The sequence below is a fragment of the Schistocerca cancellata genome, chromosome 1 (genome assembly GCF_023864275.1).
Source record: "Schistocerca cancellata isolate TAMUIC-IGC-003103 chromosome 1, iqSchCanc2.1, whole genome shotgun sequence".
In the NCBI taxonomy this organism is placed as follows: domain Eukaryota; kingdom Metazoa; phylum Arthropoda; class Insecta; order Orthoptera; family Acrididae; genus Schistocerca; species Schistocerca cancellata.
In genome coordinates, this window is record NC_064626.1 from 484615094 (window position 1) to 484634938 (window position 19845).

Genomic DNA, 19845 nt, shown 5'->3' on the forward strand with positions numbered 1-19845 from the left:
AGTCACTGCCAGGTCTCCACAATATTTTAGAACTTTGGTTGAAATACTGTCATAAACAGGGAATTACTACCCTAATGGTTTTTGTGATCTCTCTGGCAGTTGATTTGACAGAACTGATATCTAGTTATGGAGTATGCAATGCCTATCAAAGTAAGTCCAATGAATCTGCTTTTGATGGTCCATTTTTTGTGTCCCTTTGTTGTTGCCTATAGTTAGGAAGCATTCATGGAACTTAGTGACCAATGATTTGAATTTAACATCATATGTGTTGCTGCTACTCTTGTCAGGAAGCTGAGTACCATGTGCCTTATTGAATTTTTTCATGTCATGCTTATGTAATATTGTTGAAAGTGCGGTCACTATTACTTGCCAGGATGGTCGACTCAGGATGGCTTGCAAGACATCGAATGCTGACTGCCAGTTCCTCAAGCAGCTGAATCAGAAATGCTTCACTAGCAAAAACATTCTTTATTCATTGAGTAGCTCATACAGTTTCTTGGCAGTGCCTCAGTTGCATTCGTTGACTCCCCAGGCAGCCATGGCTGCCTCAGTGAAGTCCAAGGCAACATACTCAGCTGCAGTAGTATATCGTCACTCGGCAGGAGCATCAGCTCAGCTGAGTGCAGCATTAGTGTGTGACCTTGCAAATGTGTGGCTGACCTGAGGTGTCAGCAGTCTGCCAGTATGTGTGTTGACAGCCAGCTGCTGTGGTAACTGATCAAGTATGTGATGACTGATATGATGCTCTGAACCCCAGACCCCTTGGCGACATCCAGAGACTGGACAGTGTCACCTTGGCAGTGGGCCCAGCTGGATGGCACTATTCGAGTCCAGTAGCACCAAGTCTACCAATGGCCTGCTGATTGGCAGCTAGTGGATGAGGTGATAAGATGTGATGAAGCTGATACACCCTCATACTCACCATCAATTGGCATGGAGTACGTCTTGTTGTTTGCAGCACTCGGAGACAAGATACTACTAGATTATGGACGCCAAGTATTTATAGTTGCTTAGCCTACTTTTGTTATGGCAGGATGCTGTTTTAGGTGAAATAGTTGACCAAGGTGCTCATCATCAGGCTAAGGCACGAGATAATTCAACTTGCCACTGCAGTGGGTTGAGCCCTTTCACTATGCCATGTCAACAGTATTCTAGACCTGCCAGCAGATTCTCACAGGCAGCTGGTTTGCCTGTCTGGCCACATGTTGTGAAGTCTGTGCAGAGAGGTGGTGGCTCAGCAGCTAATAGTGCAGTAAACTGCCTTTGATTTTTTTCTTGGATTCTTGAATTTTTCGAGCATAGTGGATAGCTTTTGCGATTTTGATGACAAGGTGAATAATTATGCAGTACTACTTGTAGTACACCCTTGAGTCTTGATTAGATCTAGTTCTCTGAATTTAATAAAGGTCTCTCTTCCTGGAACAAGGCACTTTGATCATGCTTGTTTGCCACCTATTGTCTCAGTTCCCACTGTAATTGTTTCTGACTTGTAGAGGAGAACTGAATTCATAATATTGTGTGAATAGATTTAGAAATAATTAAATTATCATCTACTGTGTGTCTTTGTTAAACTTCTTCCTGTTATTGGTCCAGTAAATGTCTTTGGTATTAACCATTGTGAAAGTGTCCATTTCTCTTCGTATCTAAACCTAATTGATGGTGATGCCATATTGGTGCCATTAGATGATTGCTGTGGGACAAACCATTTATTATAGGGGTTATATCTATTTCTTGAAAGGCAGTAGAATTTAGAAATAAATCATCAATCACTGTTGCTCTGTTTGGGAATGTTGCTTTGGAAGTCAAACCAAAGCTGGACATCAGTGATTCTAGGTGTCCTTGATCAGAATTATCCAAGATGAAATCTATATCGAAATCTCTGTATACAGTCACTTCCCTGTTTTTTTTTAGTAAGTCTTATTAGTATGCCATCTAATTGCTTAATCAAATTTTTTTAAAAATTCCTGTAGGTGGCACACAGACTGTCAGAACTGCTGTCTTGTATGTTCCCAATTCCATAAAGCACTAAAAGAGAGATTTAATACTTTATTCATTGAAGTCTACAGCTTGGAACATTATTCCAGTTTTTGTGTATACAACTACTCCTACATTACTCGTATTATGCCTACAGTAAAATAGTACTAACTTGTATCCATTTAGGTGCATCTGTTCAGTTTGTTTGAATTCTACATGATCTATTATGCATAACAAACCAGTAGAAATAACTGTACGTTTCTCAGCATCCTGTAGTAATATGAGAAGCTCATCTTTCTTACTTAACATGCTGTTTATTATGACAAAGTTCAGATGTATTATGATCAGTACCTTTTGTGCTGACCAAACTGCCATTTTTGTTTCCTCCACTGATTGTTGCAACTGTGTATATAGTTATTTGGCAGCATTATCTTTCGGAAGCACCTGCTCCAAAAAAAAAAAACCTTGCAATAGTAATAGAAATCACAGAGAGTGGACAGACTAAGCTCTGGTTACATTGGATGCTTCTTCAGGTTAGTTGTGCAAGTAACCTTGAACTGGAAATATTCAGATTCACTTACAGTGTGACCATATGAGGCATAATTGCACCCATATGTGTTAAATCTGCTGAGCAATTCCTGAAACTCATTCACCAGAGTGCTTTATCCAAAGCATTTCATATTCTTCAAAGAGTGATGTGATCTTGACATTAATTTAAAGAGCATTCCCTGCAATGCTCATTTGTTTGTTTTTTATTAGCAATAGCATGCAAAAAATACCTTTAAATAATAATGACCTATGTTATTATTCATAATCACTTGACATTTTAGCAGCTGAAGGTTCACTGTGAGTAATTAATTTAAAAAATTAGGGGTCAAATATGTTCTCTCTCAATTCATTAAAGTTTAATAATAATGGATTTTATGCAGTTATGTATTTAATAAGCCCCCCCCCCCCCAAAAAAAAAAAAACTCTCTCTTTCTGTCTCTCTCATTCACTCTCTTTCTTCCTGTGTCTGTGTGTGTGTGTGTGTGTGTGTGTGTGTGTGTGTGTGTGTGTGTGTAGAAAATTCAGTGTTTTGTTGTAAGAGATAAGTTGTAGGGTATTTTTACAAAAGTGATGTTTGTTTTTTACATTTTCCAGAGAAAATATGACCGATGTAATAATCCAGCATCTTCTGACAAATCAGAAAGTCAGAATAAAATGTCGAGACCTTATAAGGAAAATAGCAATTTTTAAACATCGACTAGCAGTAAGTTTCATTACCCATGTTATTCAGGCATCATTAAATTTAAAATGCCACATACATAAAATATAGAAACTGTGTAAGATGCAAAAAAGTATATGTTAACCTAGAGAACATAAACAAAAGGGAATAAAATTGTATTTTAGAGATGTCAGATACATTTTCAGCTAGATTAGAGGTTAGATTAGATTCCGTTTTTGTTCCATAGACCCAAAAATAAGATGATTCTGATGGGTGTGGAAAAGTCAGAAAGTATAACATCAAAAACATAGAACATTTTAATATAATACTCACTTCCATGGCCAATTGTCAGGAGATTGTTAAAGTATGTAAATAATTACAGTAAACTGGCACTGCTAATATTTACAGAATTAATGCAGTGCCAGAATGAAACATAATTATGCACCTCTCATAAATTTATCATACACAAAATGGCTAATCCTGGCTGTTGTGACCAAGTGCTATCAGAACTGAAATCTAACAGACATTTTTACTTAAGCTGGTTTAACAGTCCCTGTAGTGGGAGTTGCCTGTCAAAAAATCTTTCAAACTCTGTTTAAACTGAGCTGAATCTGAAACCAAGTTTTTAATGATTGCTGGCAATTTATTGACCAGGGTAAGTGATTTTAGGTCATTATGTAGATTGTTCTTATACCTAGTGCTGACACCACGTATTGAGCTATTGGTTGGAAATAAACACATATTACTTGCAACAAATTGATTGATTTCTTTATTAATCCATGTAACAATTTACACTGTGTGGATTTCGTCAGCAGAATCATATACAATACAATATACCTACAATTATACGCATAAAATTAGTATTTACACACATTTTTGAGGTATCTTAAATTAGTTTTATATCCTTACGTAATTTGTAATTTTCTTATAGTACTGTACAATTTTGGATTTCATATTGTAATTATTTCCTCATGTATTGCAATGCAGGCTACTTTAATTACACTACATGTTTTAATTCAGATAGTCCGTTACTGCGTAATAACTTTTATTTAATAAAAAATTTTTTAGTTTTGTTTTGGACTGTCCGATTGTGTCAATATCTTTTATTTTTTGGGGTAATTTATTATATAATTTAACGACATTGTACAACAAGCTCTGCTGAGTTTTAACTTTATTTTTCCTCTCTAGATGCAGATTGTATTGGTTTCTAGTTTCATAGCTGTGTACTAAAGAATTTTTCACATAGCAGTCAATATTTTTTTTTTTTACATACATAATACTTTGAAAAATGTATTCACAGGGGACAGTTAGGATTTCCAGCTTTTGGAAATGTTCAAGGCAGTGAGCCCTACTGCCACTCTTGGTTATTATATGAATTGCTCTTTTCTGTAATTTGAAAACTATTTGAATATTTTTACTGTTGACTCCCCAAAATATTATTCCATAGGTAATAACAGAGTGGATATAAGAAAAATATACAGATCTGACACGTGTAGTATCACACACTGCAGTCAGAATTCTAAGAGCATAGCATGCTGTAGCGATTCTGTTACTAAGTATTTTAATATGTTCTTCCCACTTTAACTGACTGTCAACATGCATACCAAGAAATTTTGTGTAGTCTACACATTCTATAGTTTCATCGTTTAACTTAAAGTTATTATAGTGTGGTTTTTTGCAGACATAGAAGTTAATAGCATTTATTTTTTTAAGATTTCATTAAGGAAAAATATACTGAGAAAAAGTGGTTAGAATACCCTGTTCCTTGAATGGATTTCTACATGATGTTGTTGAATTCACACCTCAAGTGAGTCTAATTACACACTTCTGCACTCTAGAAACTTTTGCTCAGTTTGATGAGTTACCCCAGAATATGAGCCCATGTATCATAATAGAATGAAAGTAAGCAAATGCAAGTTTTCTATTTTTTCCTCCTACATCTGACATCATTCGCACTGCAATTACAGACTTGTTTAGGTGCTTCAGCAGTGCTGTGGTATGCCTTTCCAAACTGAATTTATTATCAGGTTGTAATCCCAGAAACTTCACCTGTCAGTCTCCTCTGTCTATATGTCTTCATATGTTATACAAATGCTGGAAGAAAATCTCTTACAGGTTCTGAACTGCATATAGTAGTTCTTTTCTGAATTAGCTTTAACCCATTTGTCAGTGCCAGTGATAATTTGATTGGCAGCCATTTGTAAATCTGTACTTGAGTTCCTAGTTATTGCAATGTTTGTATCATCTGCAAACAAAACAAACAAAACAAACTTAGCATCTGGCAGTGTAACAGATGAGGGATCATTAATGTACACAAGATAAAACAATGGACCCAAGATAGAACCTCAAGGAACAGGTAATTAATTTCCAATCAGATGAAGACTGATTGCGTACTTGACAGTTATTTTACAATGACACCCTTTGTTTTGTGTTAGGTAAGACTCAAACCACTTTGCAGCACTGCCGAAGACACAGGCAAAGGCTCTTGACAGGTCACAGAAAATGCCAGCAGCCTCTAATTTGTTACCTAATGAATTAAGTACATTCTCACTGTATGTGTACTCTGTATCGGAACCCTTAAAGAACCCAAACTGTGACTTGGACAATATATTGTTTGCTCCCAGATTCTTAAGAAGATGCTTGAGTGCAACCTTTTCAAATATTTTTAAAAAAATCTGGCAAAAGTGAAATTGGTCTATAGTTAGACAGTATCTCTTTTTCCTCTTCTCGAAAGACACTTCAGCTTATTTTAGCCAGTCTGGAAGTGCTCCGTGATAAGAGATTGATTACACAAATAACTGAAGATAGAACTCAACTCACATGATCACTCTTTGATTAACTTAGTTGATATGTTATCATAACCGCTAGAATACTTTAATTTTAAGGTTTTTATGATGGATGCTACTTCGTTGAGAGACGTGACTGTCATTTCCATTTTACTGAAGCTATTAGTAAAGACCATTCTCAGATACTCCACTGCACTGTTTACTGAATCCAACAACCCCGATCTGTCAGCAACAGAAACAAAGTACTTATTTATGAGGTTTGCAACACCACATTCACTTGTTACCAATGTCTCATTTATTTTTAGAGCTATCTGTTTCTCTTCTTTTTTGGCCCCTACTGTCTGTTTTCACTATATCCCATATAGTTTTGTTGTCTGTTGTAATTATATTTTTCTCATAATAAAGCTGCTTAGATTTCTATTTTATTTGTTTCAATATTTTGCAGTATTTTTGTGTAATGCATTACAATGCTAACATCAGAGCTGCCTAGATAGTAGATACAGTCTCCTTTTTGTCCCACACGATATCTTTATTCCTTTTGTAATACATGGTTTATTTTTAGACTTCTGTTAGCTTTGAGTTGCCTTTAGGGGAAAATAATTTTCAAAAAAGGAAGTAACTTCATTAATGAATGCTTTGAATTTTCCATTTGAGTCAGAAGTATTGTAAAGATATATCCAGTTCCTGTCTTTGCACAGTCTCCTGAAATTCTCCATTTTTGACTGATTTATTACCCAACTGTACTCAGATTTCATAGATTTTATGTCCTGACAAGTTTCAACATTTAACATAAGATGCTTGGTATGTCATGATCAGACAGCCCATTTACTATTGGTTTTGTGATATGACTTCCCTCGATATGTCTACAATGATGTTATAATAGTGGTGTCAGAGCATTTACATACCCTAGTTGCAAAGTTCATGACAATGTTACTGATTGCAGTAATTGTTCTCTGACAGAGCTCTTCAATTAAATCCACATTAAAATCGCCAGCAACCACTATTTTCTTGTTTCTTACTGTGAGATGGGACAATAGAGCTCCAGATTTTTTATGAAGAGGTTAAAGTTTCCTGAAGGTGGTCTGTATTGTACTTACCATTATAAAGGACTTATTATAAAACACTGCTTCTGTTGCACAAGCTTTTAATTACTGCTCCGAGCAAAATTTGTTAATATCAGTATTCTTGAAATTAAAACAGTTACTGACAAATGTGGATGTGGCAACTCCTCCTTTCTCCACATTTTCTCTACAGAAGTATGAAGCTAACTTGAATTCTATAACATGTAATATGTCTATACCAGTGGTCAAATGATATTCAGAGGGGCAGATTATATCAACTGGTTTGGTCAACTCTAATTCTTCAACACAAATAAACAATTCATTAAGCTTACTCCTTAGTCCTCAGATTTTCTGATGCAATAAGGATGACTGATTTTGTGTACTGACTGAATTACAGCTGTACAAACCTAACTTTTTGTCAGTTTTTGAATATCTCCAGTTTCAATCAGGGACTGTTAGCATGAATTGTGTCATTAAAATTTTCATTCTGGCTGCCTGTGTTATCAATGTAAAAGTCATTTTCCACCTGTCTCTGAACATCTTTTGTCTCTGCCCTCCCTACCCTAAGAAAACTGCTGTTCAATCACTTGTGAACACTATTACTCTACCAAAGGCGATAGTGCACCCCCCCCCCCCCCCAACCCCCCTTAAGTTATTAGCTATAACCCAGACAGTTTTCCCTTCCCTTTCCTGTTGAGGCGAAGGCCATGCCTAGTATAGTCCCACCTACTAACAGAGTCAACATTGCAGTAAGATCCCATACCTGATCCAAGCAGCCATTCCACTTCTAAATTAACTCTCCTAACAGAAGAGTTTAAATGATTCCAGTCATGGCACCTCAAAACAGACACAAACCAGACACCAGTATGTCTCATTACTGAAGTTATCTTTATGAAGCCACCGTCAACTGAATAACTATGGTCCCTGTCTAAGCTGTTGCCTGCCCCACCCACTATTACCATGGTGTCTTCCTTTGTGGAATCTTTGCAAAGTGAACCTACATCCTGTATCATCTGATACAGACTTGCAGTAGATGTAAAAAAACTTTCTTCTTCTTCACAACTTTTTTTCTGACTTCTTACGTCTCAAACACTTTTTGAAAGTTTGTCCTACATCTACTTGTGGTTCATATGCTTCCAACTGTGACAACAGATCAAACCTGTTTTTTACATTAATAACAAAACTGCTGGAGAAAGTGATATTCCTATTTCTTTTAAAACCTGTCATCACTTCCCACCTCTCTTTTCCCCGCTTTTCCCTTAAGCTTTCCAGATCTCGTTTTGCATTATCTATTTCCGCCTGAAGGGCAGCAGTCTTCTGCTCCTGTTCCACTATTTTCCTATCTCTACAGTAAATCCTACACAACCAATGAGCCTTGTTTATCTCACCAATTCCCACACCGCTACAATCACCCACTTGAAAGAAACTGCAATGACCTTCACACCACACCCTGGAACTAAAAGTACTATGCAAGTCGTACACTTCTCACTCATGACAAACAAATTTTAGCTTTAATTTAAATTAAACAAGATTAACTTTCAATTCCTATATAAAATTTCTTGGGAAGTTTAGGCCTAAAGTTTGAATGCTAATAGAAACAATTAAATCTGTATTGTTTACATAATGAAACAAAAGTAAACAAAGAACTGAGCCTACACTATATGAACTTTTTGCTTATTTTCAAACTTTCCACATTGGCTGCTTAATAGAGAGCCAAGTGGATAGCATTAAGAATACATTGACAACATAAACTGTACTTTATTGAAACAATCACATTACTTACAGTATACAATAACATAAACCAAAGCTAGGCTAAAATTTGTGTCTACAAAATGCCAACATAAATTTGACACTAAAATCTAATAATAATAGATGAAAATGAGCAATGAAATCTTAAGATTTTGGAAACATGACTTAAAGCAGCCTATTGCAGTGGTGAAAGAAGCTAGTGAGAGGCATGGAAAGAGTCCAATGCAACAAAAAGAAAAGTACCACAGAATGCTGGTGACAAGATAAGCAGCAGTGAACTATGGCTTACAAATTTAATATTCTAGTCATACCTCGCATTTTCTGCAAAGAAAATTTTCATTCTAAATTAAATAAAATGTTAATATGGAAAGGAGAATTTTCTACATAACCAATCAACAGCAGAGCAGGCACACTTGGAAAAAATCTCAAAATCATTAGATTTTAGACACAGTGATTCTTTCATCTGACAAACAAGAAGAAAAGCTGTGGGAAACAGGACTATCAAGAATTAATTAGGGAAGTCATCTAGAACCACACACAAAGGGAGAAACAACAGAAAGACATTTAAACTAGGGTCCTGCACAACTGTCTGTATTAATTTTTGATTAGTCTCATTTCTTGTAACCTTTATTCCCTTCTGCTGACCAGAAAGAGCTCTGATTGCAAAAGCTAATTATTTTGTTACTGTCTATGTGTCTCTCAAATGCTTTACATTTCTTTTGTGCTATCTGTGTTATCTTTCTTGATCTTGATTGCTCTAATTTTTCTTGCTTAGCTCTTTGTAAATGAGTCTTCTGTTCAGAAATGTTCATATTCATGTTCGTAACTACTCAATATTACCTTCTGTTCTGGTCTAGCAGCAGTCAGTAAATGCTTTCCATCTGTTAGTGTGCATCCATTTCTTTTGTTGTTTGCTATTTTGTTAAGGTTTTTCTGCAAAGAAATCTTCCTAGTTATGTTTGCTTGTTTCACCTACAATTATAGGTGACTTGGTTTTCCCTAACTGACACTAGCACTCATAGATGAGACAGTATCAGTTTCTGTATTCTATGTGTCTTGCCTTTGTTTCACAGCATGTCTCTGTAGGATTGTACTGCTACAGAATGAAGCGCATTCCTAACATTATTGCTTATCAAAAGGTTAAATCTTTAATGTAGTATGCAGGCCGAATCCAGTAAGAATTGGCAATCACTCACCTCTAAGTGAATTATGTGTCACGCATGTGCACATTGGCACCCGGTCACCTCTAGATGAATTATATGTCATGCGTATTGCACATCTAAAGATTGTATAAGCTTAATATCTTTCGAGCTTCCACTCTTCTACTTCTTAGTGTAGGTGTGCACCCACCCACCTACCCTCCCCCCCCCCCCCCCCCACACACACACACACACAGACACCTCCCTAAATGTACAGCAGCTCTTGACCCTTAATGTATGTTGTTTGTGGGGGGTTTGAGTGAGGAACAGGATGGGGAGTGAAGATGTGTGGGATACAGAAGGGGTAGATAAGTATTGGGAGCTAGGAGGCAGAGAGATATACAAGATTCTACACTCCTGGAAATGGAAAAAAGAACACATTGACACCGGTGTGTCAGACCCACCATACTTGCTCCGGACACTGCGAGAGGGCTGTACAAGCAATGATCACACGCACGCACAGCGGACACACCAGGAACCGCGGTGTTGGCCGTCGAATGGCGCTAGCTGCGCAGCATTTGTGCACCGCCGCCGTCAGTGTCAGCCAGTTTGCCGTGGCATACGGAGCTCCATCGCAGTCTTTAACACTGGTAGCATGCTGCGACAGCTTGGACGTGAACCGTATGTGCAGTTGACGGACTTTGAGCGAGGGCGTATAGTGGGCATGCAGGAGGCCGGGTGGACGTACCGCCGAATTGCTCAACACGTGGGGCGTGAGGTCTCCACAGTACATCGATGTTGTCGCCAGTGGTCGGCGGAAGGTGCACGTGCCCGTCGACCTGGGACCGCAGCGACGCACGGATGCACGCCAAGACCGTAGGATCCTACGCAGTGCCGTACGGGACCGCACCGCCACTTCCCAGCAAATTAGGGACACTGTTGCTCCTGGGGTATCGGCGAGGACCATTCGCAACCGTCTCCATGAAGCTGGGCTACGGTCCCGCACACCGTTAGGCTGTCTTCCGCTCATGCCCCAACATCGTGCAGCCCGCCTCCAGTGGTGTCGCGACAGGCGTGAATGGAGGGACGAATGGAGACATGTCGTCTTCAGCGATGAGAGTCGCTTCTGCCTTGGTGCCAATGATGGTCGTATGCGTGTTTGGCGCCATGCAGGTGAGCGCCACAATCAGGACTGCATACGACCGAGGCACACAGGGCCAACACCCGGCATCATGGTGTGGGGAGCGATCTCCTACACTGGCCGTACACCACTGGTGATCGTCGAGGGGACACTGAATAGTGCACGGTACATCCAAACCGTCATCGAACCCATCGTTCTACCATTCCTAGACCGGCAAGGGAACTTGCTGTTCCAACAGGACAATGCACGTCCGCATGTATCCCGTGCCACCCAACGTGCTCTAGAAGGTGTAAGTCAACTACCCTGGCCAGCAAGATCTCCGGATCTGTCCCCCATTGAGCATGTTTGGGACTGGATGAAGCGTCGTCTCACGCGGTCTGCACGTCCAGCACGAACGCTGGTCCAACTGAGGCGCCAGGTGGAAATGGCATGGCAAGCCATTCCACAGGACTACATCCAGCATCTTTACGATCGTCTCCATGGGAGAATAGCAACCTGCATTGCTGCGAAAGGTGGATATACACTGTACTAGTGCCGACATTGTGCATGCTCTGTTGCCTGTGTCTATGTGCCTGTGGTTCTGTCAGTGTGATCATGTGATGTATCTGACCCCAGGAATGTGTCAAAAAAGTTTCCCCTTCCTGGGACAATGAATTCACGGTGTTCTTATTTCAATTTCCAGGAGTGTATTAGGGGAAAAGAATCATGTGGTCACAAATTTTTGCACAGTGCTATGCGGAAGTGTCCTGAATGACATACTAAAAATCATGACCGGTGGGGTGTGAGCATTGGGTTGGGGGTGGGTTTAAAGATATTTTTTTAATGTTCTTTTTTAATAACTTGAAAACAATGGCTTCTAGTGAAAACATTTCCCAATACAGAATTAAACTACATTAAATTTCCTACAAAGTAGGTCCTACTCATTTTTTCACTAGGACTAATAGTTTCCTTGTCCAGAGGCTGAAAAATTGCAGATTACTAAGAATATTGTTCTAATGGCATAAATTAATGTTTACCTTTAAATGAAGTGGGTTAAAAACAAATATTAAATGCATGCAGCACATCTAAGTGCAGTAGGGCCATATTAAGGTATAAATCATGTCCTGTGGGTGTAACAGGTAGAGGAGGAGAGAAGTGTGGGGTAGAAATGCGAGGGAAGATAGGTTACCAGATTGTGTTCATGCACTTACCTCTTCCATAGGTGTGCAAACTGAAGCTTGAGTAGGTGATTCCTCACTCTATCTATGCCATTAAGTCACAAGAAGCAACTACAGGGTGTTTCTCAAAGTTATACTATCCCTTCACAGCGCACCTTATGAATCACTAGTGATGCAGTGTGCAGACACAGCCAGAAGTGTTTATTTTTTACGAAATCCATTAACACTACATGGAATGCAGATAAGAGTTACTTATAACATTAATGCAGGTAATGCATGTCGACAGAATGTACATAAATTGCTGCACAGTGTTGTACACTGCTAGAGGAGAAAATAATGCTTAAGTCAGCCTGTCCAGCAGCTGTAGTCTCCTTCTGGGTAAGGCACTTTTCCCCACCGTGAGCACTACTTGCTTTTCACTTTACAACCAGGCTATATCTCCCCAGCAATTCCTGTCCAGGACTCTGATGCGAGTAGACAAAATAACTTCACTGATCTCATATTTGTATAGTCGATATTTTCAGTGTATTAAATGAGTACGTATTTGCAGTTTTATGTGAGCTGTAATATAAAATATGTTGCTCTGTGTTTAATTTCTAAGTCTGATGTTGTAAGTAACCTATGTGGTGTTCGTGGGGAAGGGATTGGATTGCTAAATGTGGCAACTTCTGCTGTATATCATTAACAACATATTGTAAAGCCATGTAATTGTGTTTTAGTGATTTGGTGGTGAATTAATGAATGACCAGAAAGTTATTGCATGTCCCTCACAATTAAGTGTGTTACTGATAGATTACATAAATCTTTTTCCATTTGGAAATTGATGGCACTTGTAAAGTGTGCTGCACTGCATGCTGCCACTTCCCACACATCCACAGTACATTTTCCAAGATTGGTGTGAATATGCCTAATGGACTGGGACTGATCATGTTCAAGTCTATGACAGTAATCTGCTTGATTTATGTTGAAATATTTGAAGTTCTGTAACATCTAGGTGGCCTCTTCCTGTTGCAGAGTGAGACAATTTAAGCCCCAGGGTCTCTGCAGATTTGGGAGAGCTGAGGCTGGGGCGATAAATTTGATACCCCTCATGCTGTAAAAATTATTCCAGCCAGTGGTAGTGGAGACAATGAAATCGACATTGTTGAGTACATATTGACTGCATGCTACACTTGGAAAAGCCAGTTCAGTGTGGTAGACGGTTGACAGCTCAGGCTATTAGCTTTTTGTACATAATAGTTCACTCAACAGTTGCAAATAAGTACTCAATAAACTGAAAATATCTCTACTATATAAACACTAGCTCAGTGTAGTTATTTTGTCTACTCGAATAGGGAGTGGGAGAAGAATTGCTGGGAAGGTGTTGTCTGTAAACTGAAAAGTGAGCAGCACTTATGGTGGGGCAAGTTGCCTTTCCCAGAATAACCCTACAGTTGGTATACAGAGGACTAAGAATCAATTTCTCCTCTAACAGCATAGAGCTGTGTGCAGAGATTTTTGTGGATTCCATCCATACGCATTACCTGTGTTAGTGTTATTAGTAACTCATATCTGTAAATAGCCGTCACAGGTTTACCGCCAGATCACATTGTACAAATTCCACAATATTTCCTCGGAGCAACTGTCCGACATCTTCAGGTGGTTCAGCCTTGCTGGTGGCTGGTCATACCTAGATTGAACCACCTGAAGATGTCGGTCAGTTTCTCCAAGGAAATATTGTGGAATTTGCACAATGTGATCTAGCGGCAAACCCGTGAAGACTGTTTACATCATATCCGCCATGAAATCTTGAAGAGTCACAATTCATATCTGCATTTCACGAAGTGTTAACGCATTTTGAGCAAAATAAACACTCTGTGGGAATGTATGCGCACTGCGTTCTCAGTGATTCATAAGGCATGTTGCAGGGTAAACAAAGTTGGTGATTCATAAGGCATGTTGTAGGGTAGATAAAGTTGGGAACCACCAGCTTGAGCTTCAGTTTGCAGACTACGAAGGAGGGAAGTGAATGAAAACAACTTGACGACCTACCATCCCTTGCACCTCTACCTCACATATCTCGCCCCTCCATGTTGTTAAATACCCAGAACACAACTTATTTCTTAATATGGATCTATTGCACTTAGATGTGGTACACACATTTAATATTTGCTTGTAACCCGCTTTGTCAAAGATAAACATTAACTTTATACTGTTAGAACAATATTTTTAATAATATGTGATTTTTCCATCCCCTGAATGTGGAAAACATTAATCCTAGAGAAGAAAGTATTGGGACCTTCTTTCTAGGAAATTTATTGATTTTTGATTCTGTGATGGGAAACATTTTCACTAGAAGCCACAATTTTTGAATTATTTGAGAAAAACGTAAAAAAAATGAACTTTAAACCTATCCCCATCCCGACACTCACAACCCATTGATCAGGATTTTTAGTATGTTGTTCATGACACTCCCTCATAGCACTGCAAAAATTTTTTGATTACATTATATTTTTTCTGTACTTTTCCTTCATTGACTGGACTAAAATGAGGAATGAAAGTGAGGGAGTTGGGGGCAGGGGGCACAGAATGGAATGTCTGAGGGCAGGGTTAACAGAGGGTTAAGTGGGTGGTGTTGCAGGAACAGGTGTTGTACTGGAGGAATAGTTCCCTCCCAGTTGCATAGTTCAGAAGGATTGGTCCAGAGGCAGAGGATTCAAATGCAGTTGTTGAAGTTATCATTGCTGTGATGTAAAATATGTTCCACAGTTGGTTGATCAAGATTATGGCTAGCCACAGTGGCCACTCAAGCAGATAGGTAGCTTGGCAGTTCCTTGCTTATTTAGAAAACGTCAGAGTAGTTGCAGCATATTGGTAGATGATTTTGCTGTATTTATACAATGTACTACATCTGAATGAGATGTGGAATGCCTCTAGCAGTACTGCAGTAGGAGGCGACGAGTCAGTGTGTATGTGATAGATGTGTCATCTTGCTTAACTAAAAAGGGATGACAAAGGGGGTGCAGAACTTGGAGCAGAAGTGAAATAGGGATGCACTAAAAGATTGCATATGTTAGGTGGGTAACAGAATACCATTTTGGGAGGTGAAGGCAGGGTCTTGGTTAGGATATCCCTCATAATGGTTGAGCTGCTTGAGGTCTGAGTGATAAGATGGCTACTGGGCTGTAGCCTATTTGCAGCACTGGTGGGTTTTGTTGAGATTATACGAAGAAATGAAGCAGATCGGTTTTGTGGACTGTCTATGCAGCAATTTTCTCACAATGCTCCTGGTCTCTTCTAATCTTCATTGTTGGCTACCATATTCCCAGTCCCATAACCTCACTCTTTCCTCTCTTGTTGTATACTAACCCAGTCCTAACAATATCTTATCATTTCCATTCGTTCTCCCCCCCCCCCCCCCCCTCCTGCGCTTTGTGTGTGTGTGTGTGTGTGTGTGTGTGTGTGTGTGTGTGTTTGTACTTTAATTACACAGAGACTAAAAGCTCGAAAGCTTCTGCACTGTTATGTGTGATTGTGCACCTCTCTTCAATCACCTATCAGTAAATAGTTGCCTTGTATCATTGTGTAATATCCACTATGATTCTATTTTACATAATTATTTATTAAATAGTAGCAATATAGCTATTTTCAAGCTAAAATCAAATTTAAGTATTACCATAGGTAGTTACAGATTTTTTTGGACAGTTTTGTTTTCTCAGTATAGAAATTAGTGCTTGCAGACATTGTTGTCATTGGAGACCTTAACAGTGCCACTGTTTTCACCAACTCCTTTGTGTTCATATTTTTGTATGTGAATTGTTTTCAAGTATTATTCATAAAGTGTTACAGTCTAGATTTTCTTGTTAAATTCTTAATGTATTCAATCTAAGTTTATTCCAGTAATTTTATTTGCATATGACTTCCAGGTTCAGCTTCCGGAACGAGTTGTAATATATGAACTATATGCAGGAGATTCCACAGGAATGCATTATCGCGTGAAAGAAAAAATTAATCAAAAATTGGAATGTAATTTACTAGTAGTATGCACAAACAGTCTTGTTTTGTGTCAGGAGAAACGTTTGCAATGTCTTACATTTGAAGGTACGAAAGAGAGAGAATGGGTCATGGAATGTGCCATACGGTACATAAAAGTTGTCGGAGGTCCTCCAGGTCGTGAAGGCCTGCTCTTAGGGTTGAAAGATGGTCAAGTGTGGAAGATATATCTCGACAATCCATTTCCTGTGCACCTTCTTAAGGTAGATTCTGCTGTAAGATGCCTTGATCTGAGTCCATCAAGAAAGAAGTTAGCTGTGGTTGATGAAAGCAGTCAGTGCCTTGTTTACGATCTTGTTAAAAAGGAATTATTGTTTCAGGTAAGTGTTCCACATTACAGTTTGCATCTGAATGTCAATGTGTTGTTTGTTAATGGTTCAGTGCCAGAGTGCACATGTACAATTTCATTTATTGCTACACTGCATTAACACTAGAACTGAATAGTTTCTGACATTCCTAAAATGGCAGAAAGGGGTCGTTTTGACCCTGCAAAAAATATTTTCATATTTGAATTAAACAAGTACTTTATTATAGTGTATGGTAATCGCTACCTTTTTTCAGGTTATAATAATAGATATTAAATACAATAATTAAAACATTACTTACTCATTTCAACAAAAAAACCTAACTGATTTATTGTTGATTATGCTGATGTGTTTTCTAAACAGTAGACTTTTATGCATTAGCCATTTGTAAAACCTAGACGCATTTAATATACATGGTCCTTATTCTACTCACAAAAGTTATGCACACGGCTTTGTTGTACTTTTTACTCAAGTCATTGGGATCTGCTAGATACACTTAGCACAGTTCTTTCTATTTTACACACACATTTCCCATAACCGGCTTTGAGACACTTTGCACTGTTGTCAGTGGCCCTGTAGCCTTTGCATGGGCTAGTTTGGCACTTCTTACACTTTTTATATGATTTTGGTCCCATATCCTTTTCTTTTTTTCTGTTGTTCATTTTGTTCTTTTGTCTCCTTGAGTTTATTCTCCAGCAGAAGTATGAACTTCTTTCTTTCCAGTTTCTTCTTTGTTACTATTTTGTAGATGAGCTATGCATTTATTGCCACCATGTTCAAGATGTTGTAGAAGACATGCAGCATACGCTTGTAGTGTATTTACAGGCTATTTGCTGAACCACGTCCACCCCCTACTTCATCGATTTATAGAATATTATGGTTTCTTTCCAGTTTCTTCTTTGTTACTATTTTGTAGATGAGCTATGCATTCATTGCCACCATGTTCAAGATGTTGTAGAAGACATGCAGCATACACTTGTAGTGTATTTACAGGCTATTTGCTGAACCACGTCCACCCCATACTTCATTGATTTATAGAATATTATGGTTTGAGATTTCGTCTTTCCTTCTTTGCTTATTGCTACTTCAGCAAGTAGGGTACTAACAAGAATTACATTTTTATTCTTCTTTTCTTGGTATACGGTCATTGTTCAGTCTCTGTTGCCAGTCTGGTGCAGGGTGTATGTAGAGTGTATTTCAACATTTTGCTTCTTTACCCAATCAGGGATTTCACGCCAGACCTCTTGTTTATTGTACTATATAATTAAGCTTTTTTGTTTGAGTTTCTTAGCAAGTTGAAGAGACGTGAAGAAGCTGTGTGTCATCACACTTCTACCTTGATTTATAAATGGCTCCAGGAGGCACAGAACAGTATACTCTCTGAGTAGTTGGTTCTCTCTATGCTTGTCCTGTTTCCAGAGGCATGGGAACACTGTACTCATATACATTGTCACTACAGGGGCAGTAGTCCAGAATTTGAGACCATATTTGTCAGGTTTGTTGGGCATGAATTGAGTGAGTTTCCATATGTTTTGCTTGGCAATAGATGCTCACCTATAGTTACATTTTCTCCAGCGGGTTAAAAAAAGAGTTCTTTTTTCCAAGAACTTTCACCAAATTTGACATACTAAAGCAGATTCGTTGGCTATCAGGTGTACATGTCTGATTGCTGTTTCATCAGAACAGAGAAACATGAGAAACTCCTGAAACCTTTCACTTGGCATAACCACCTTGAGGAAAGTAGGCCTTGAAGAATGCAACCAAAGACCATACACAGACTTACCTTTTGTGCAAATGACTTACTTACTTACTCACTCACCCCTTGGTGCTATAGCATTTGTAGGGCCTGGCCTCTCTGACAATCACAGCACAGTCTTGATGATCTTCTGCTTGTCTCTTCAATCTTCTCACTACCATATTTCTCAGGACATTGTCCACATTAGCCAGTCATCACTTCTGTGGTGTCCGCCCCAATACCTGAATGGTCAGCATGACAAATTGCTGCCCTACAGGCCCTGGTTTGATTCCCATCTGGGTCGGAGATTTTCTCCGCTCCGGGACTGAGTGTTGTGCTGTCTTCATCATCATTTCATCCTCATCTGGCACGCAGGTCACCCAATGTGGAGTCGAATGTAATAAGACCTGCACCAAGGCGGCCAGACCTGCCTCGCAAGGGGCCTCCCGGGCAATGACGCCAAATGCTCATTTCCATTTATACTTCTGTGGTTTCTATTTGCACCCTCTGCCACCTGGATTTCCTTTGTAGACCTTATTTACAGATCTTTCCTCTATCATTCGTTCTACACGGCCCGACTGTCTTAATCTGTTGCACTTGATTTCCGAAAGTAGGTCAGTGTAACCATATAGTGCCTCCAATTCCTTGTTTTTCCATATTCTCCACTGCCATGCCTCACTCACTGCTCCAAAAATCTTTCTTAATATTTTCCTCTCCAATCTTTTCAGAGACTTCTCTTCAGGCAAAGTCATGGTCCATGTTGCTGAGCCATACATTACCACTGGCCTTTTAACCATTCAGTAGACTGTTACCTTTGATTTTCTACTCAGGCAACTTGAATGCATAATCTTGATACCCAGTAAGATCTGTTTCCCACAGCAATCCTTGCCTTTATTTAATCAGTTATGCTGTTTTGTCAAGGGTTGCCAATGCTCCCAAGTGTTGGAACTTCTCTCCTCTCATAGTTGGGTCTACGCAAGGTGATGTATTTCTCTTTAACAGCAGTGTTTCTCCTGAAAGCAAAGAGATGCTGTGTTTTGGTGTCACTTACTCAAAGTCTCAACATCTCTCCCTTCTTTTCTAGTCTGCCAAATCCTTCTTCCAGCTCTTTCTGCTTTCTAGGCAGCATACATACATCATCGGCATATGCTAGGTTTTAATTCATACAGTTAAAAAGATCCACCCAGGCCATTGGTCTTCACATTTCTTGTTACTCTTTCCAACACTGTGTTGAAAAGTAGTGTGGATAACAAACGCTCATCATATCCCTTGGTTAATTCAAGTTCTTTATTGAGTTGTCCATCTACATTCAATTGGTATTTCGTGCTGGTGAGGGTAATTTGTGCCAACCTAATTAACTTATGTGGGTGTTCCACACACATTAGTGACTGATACAATTTTTTTATTTCAGTGCTACCGTAAGTGGTTCATGGTGTGGGTTTCTGTAGTCATGTCCTAGTTCATGAACCACGGGCAACGTAGTCGGGATACCAGTTACTTTGGAATAAGGCTGGGCATCTCGGACATATTCTGAGTCGTGGTCACCTTTGTGCTCATAC

At 39.0% G+C, this 19845-nt stretch overlaps 1 protein-coding gene across 2 annotated transcripts in view; it reads left to right on the forward strand.

The window, feature by feature from the left end:
* The window catches only part of LOC126177684 (intraflagellar transport protein 122 homolog), a 254831-nt gene that overhangs the window by 58708 nt on the left and 176278 nt on the right, over window positions 1–19845 (forward strand). For both annotated transcript variants that reach the window (XM_049924474.1, XM_049924475.1), the window contains exons 9-10: window positions 3118–3226; window positions 16120–16566. In XM_049924474.1, coding sequence (XP_049780431.1) covers window positions 3118–3226; window positions 16120–16566 — 556 coding nt within the window. The remainder of the gene's footprint in view (window positions 1–3117; window positions 3227–16119; window positions 16567–19845) is intronic.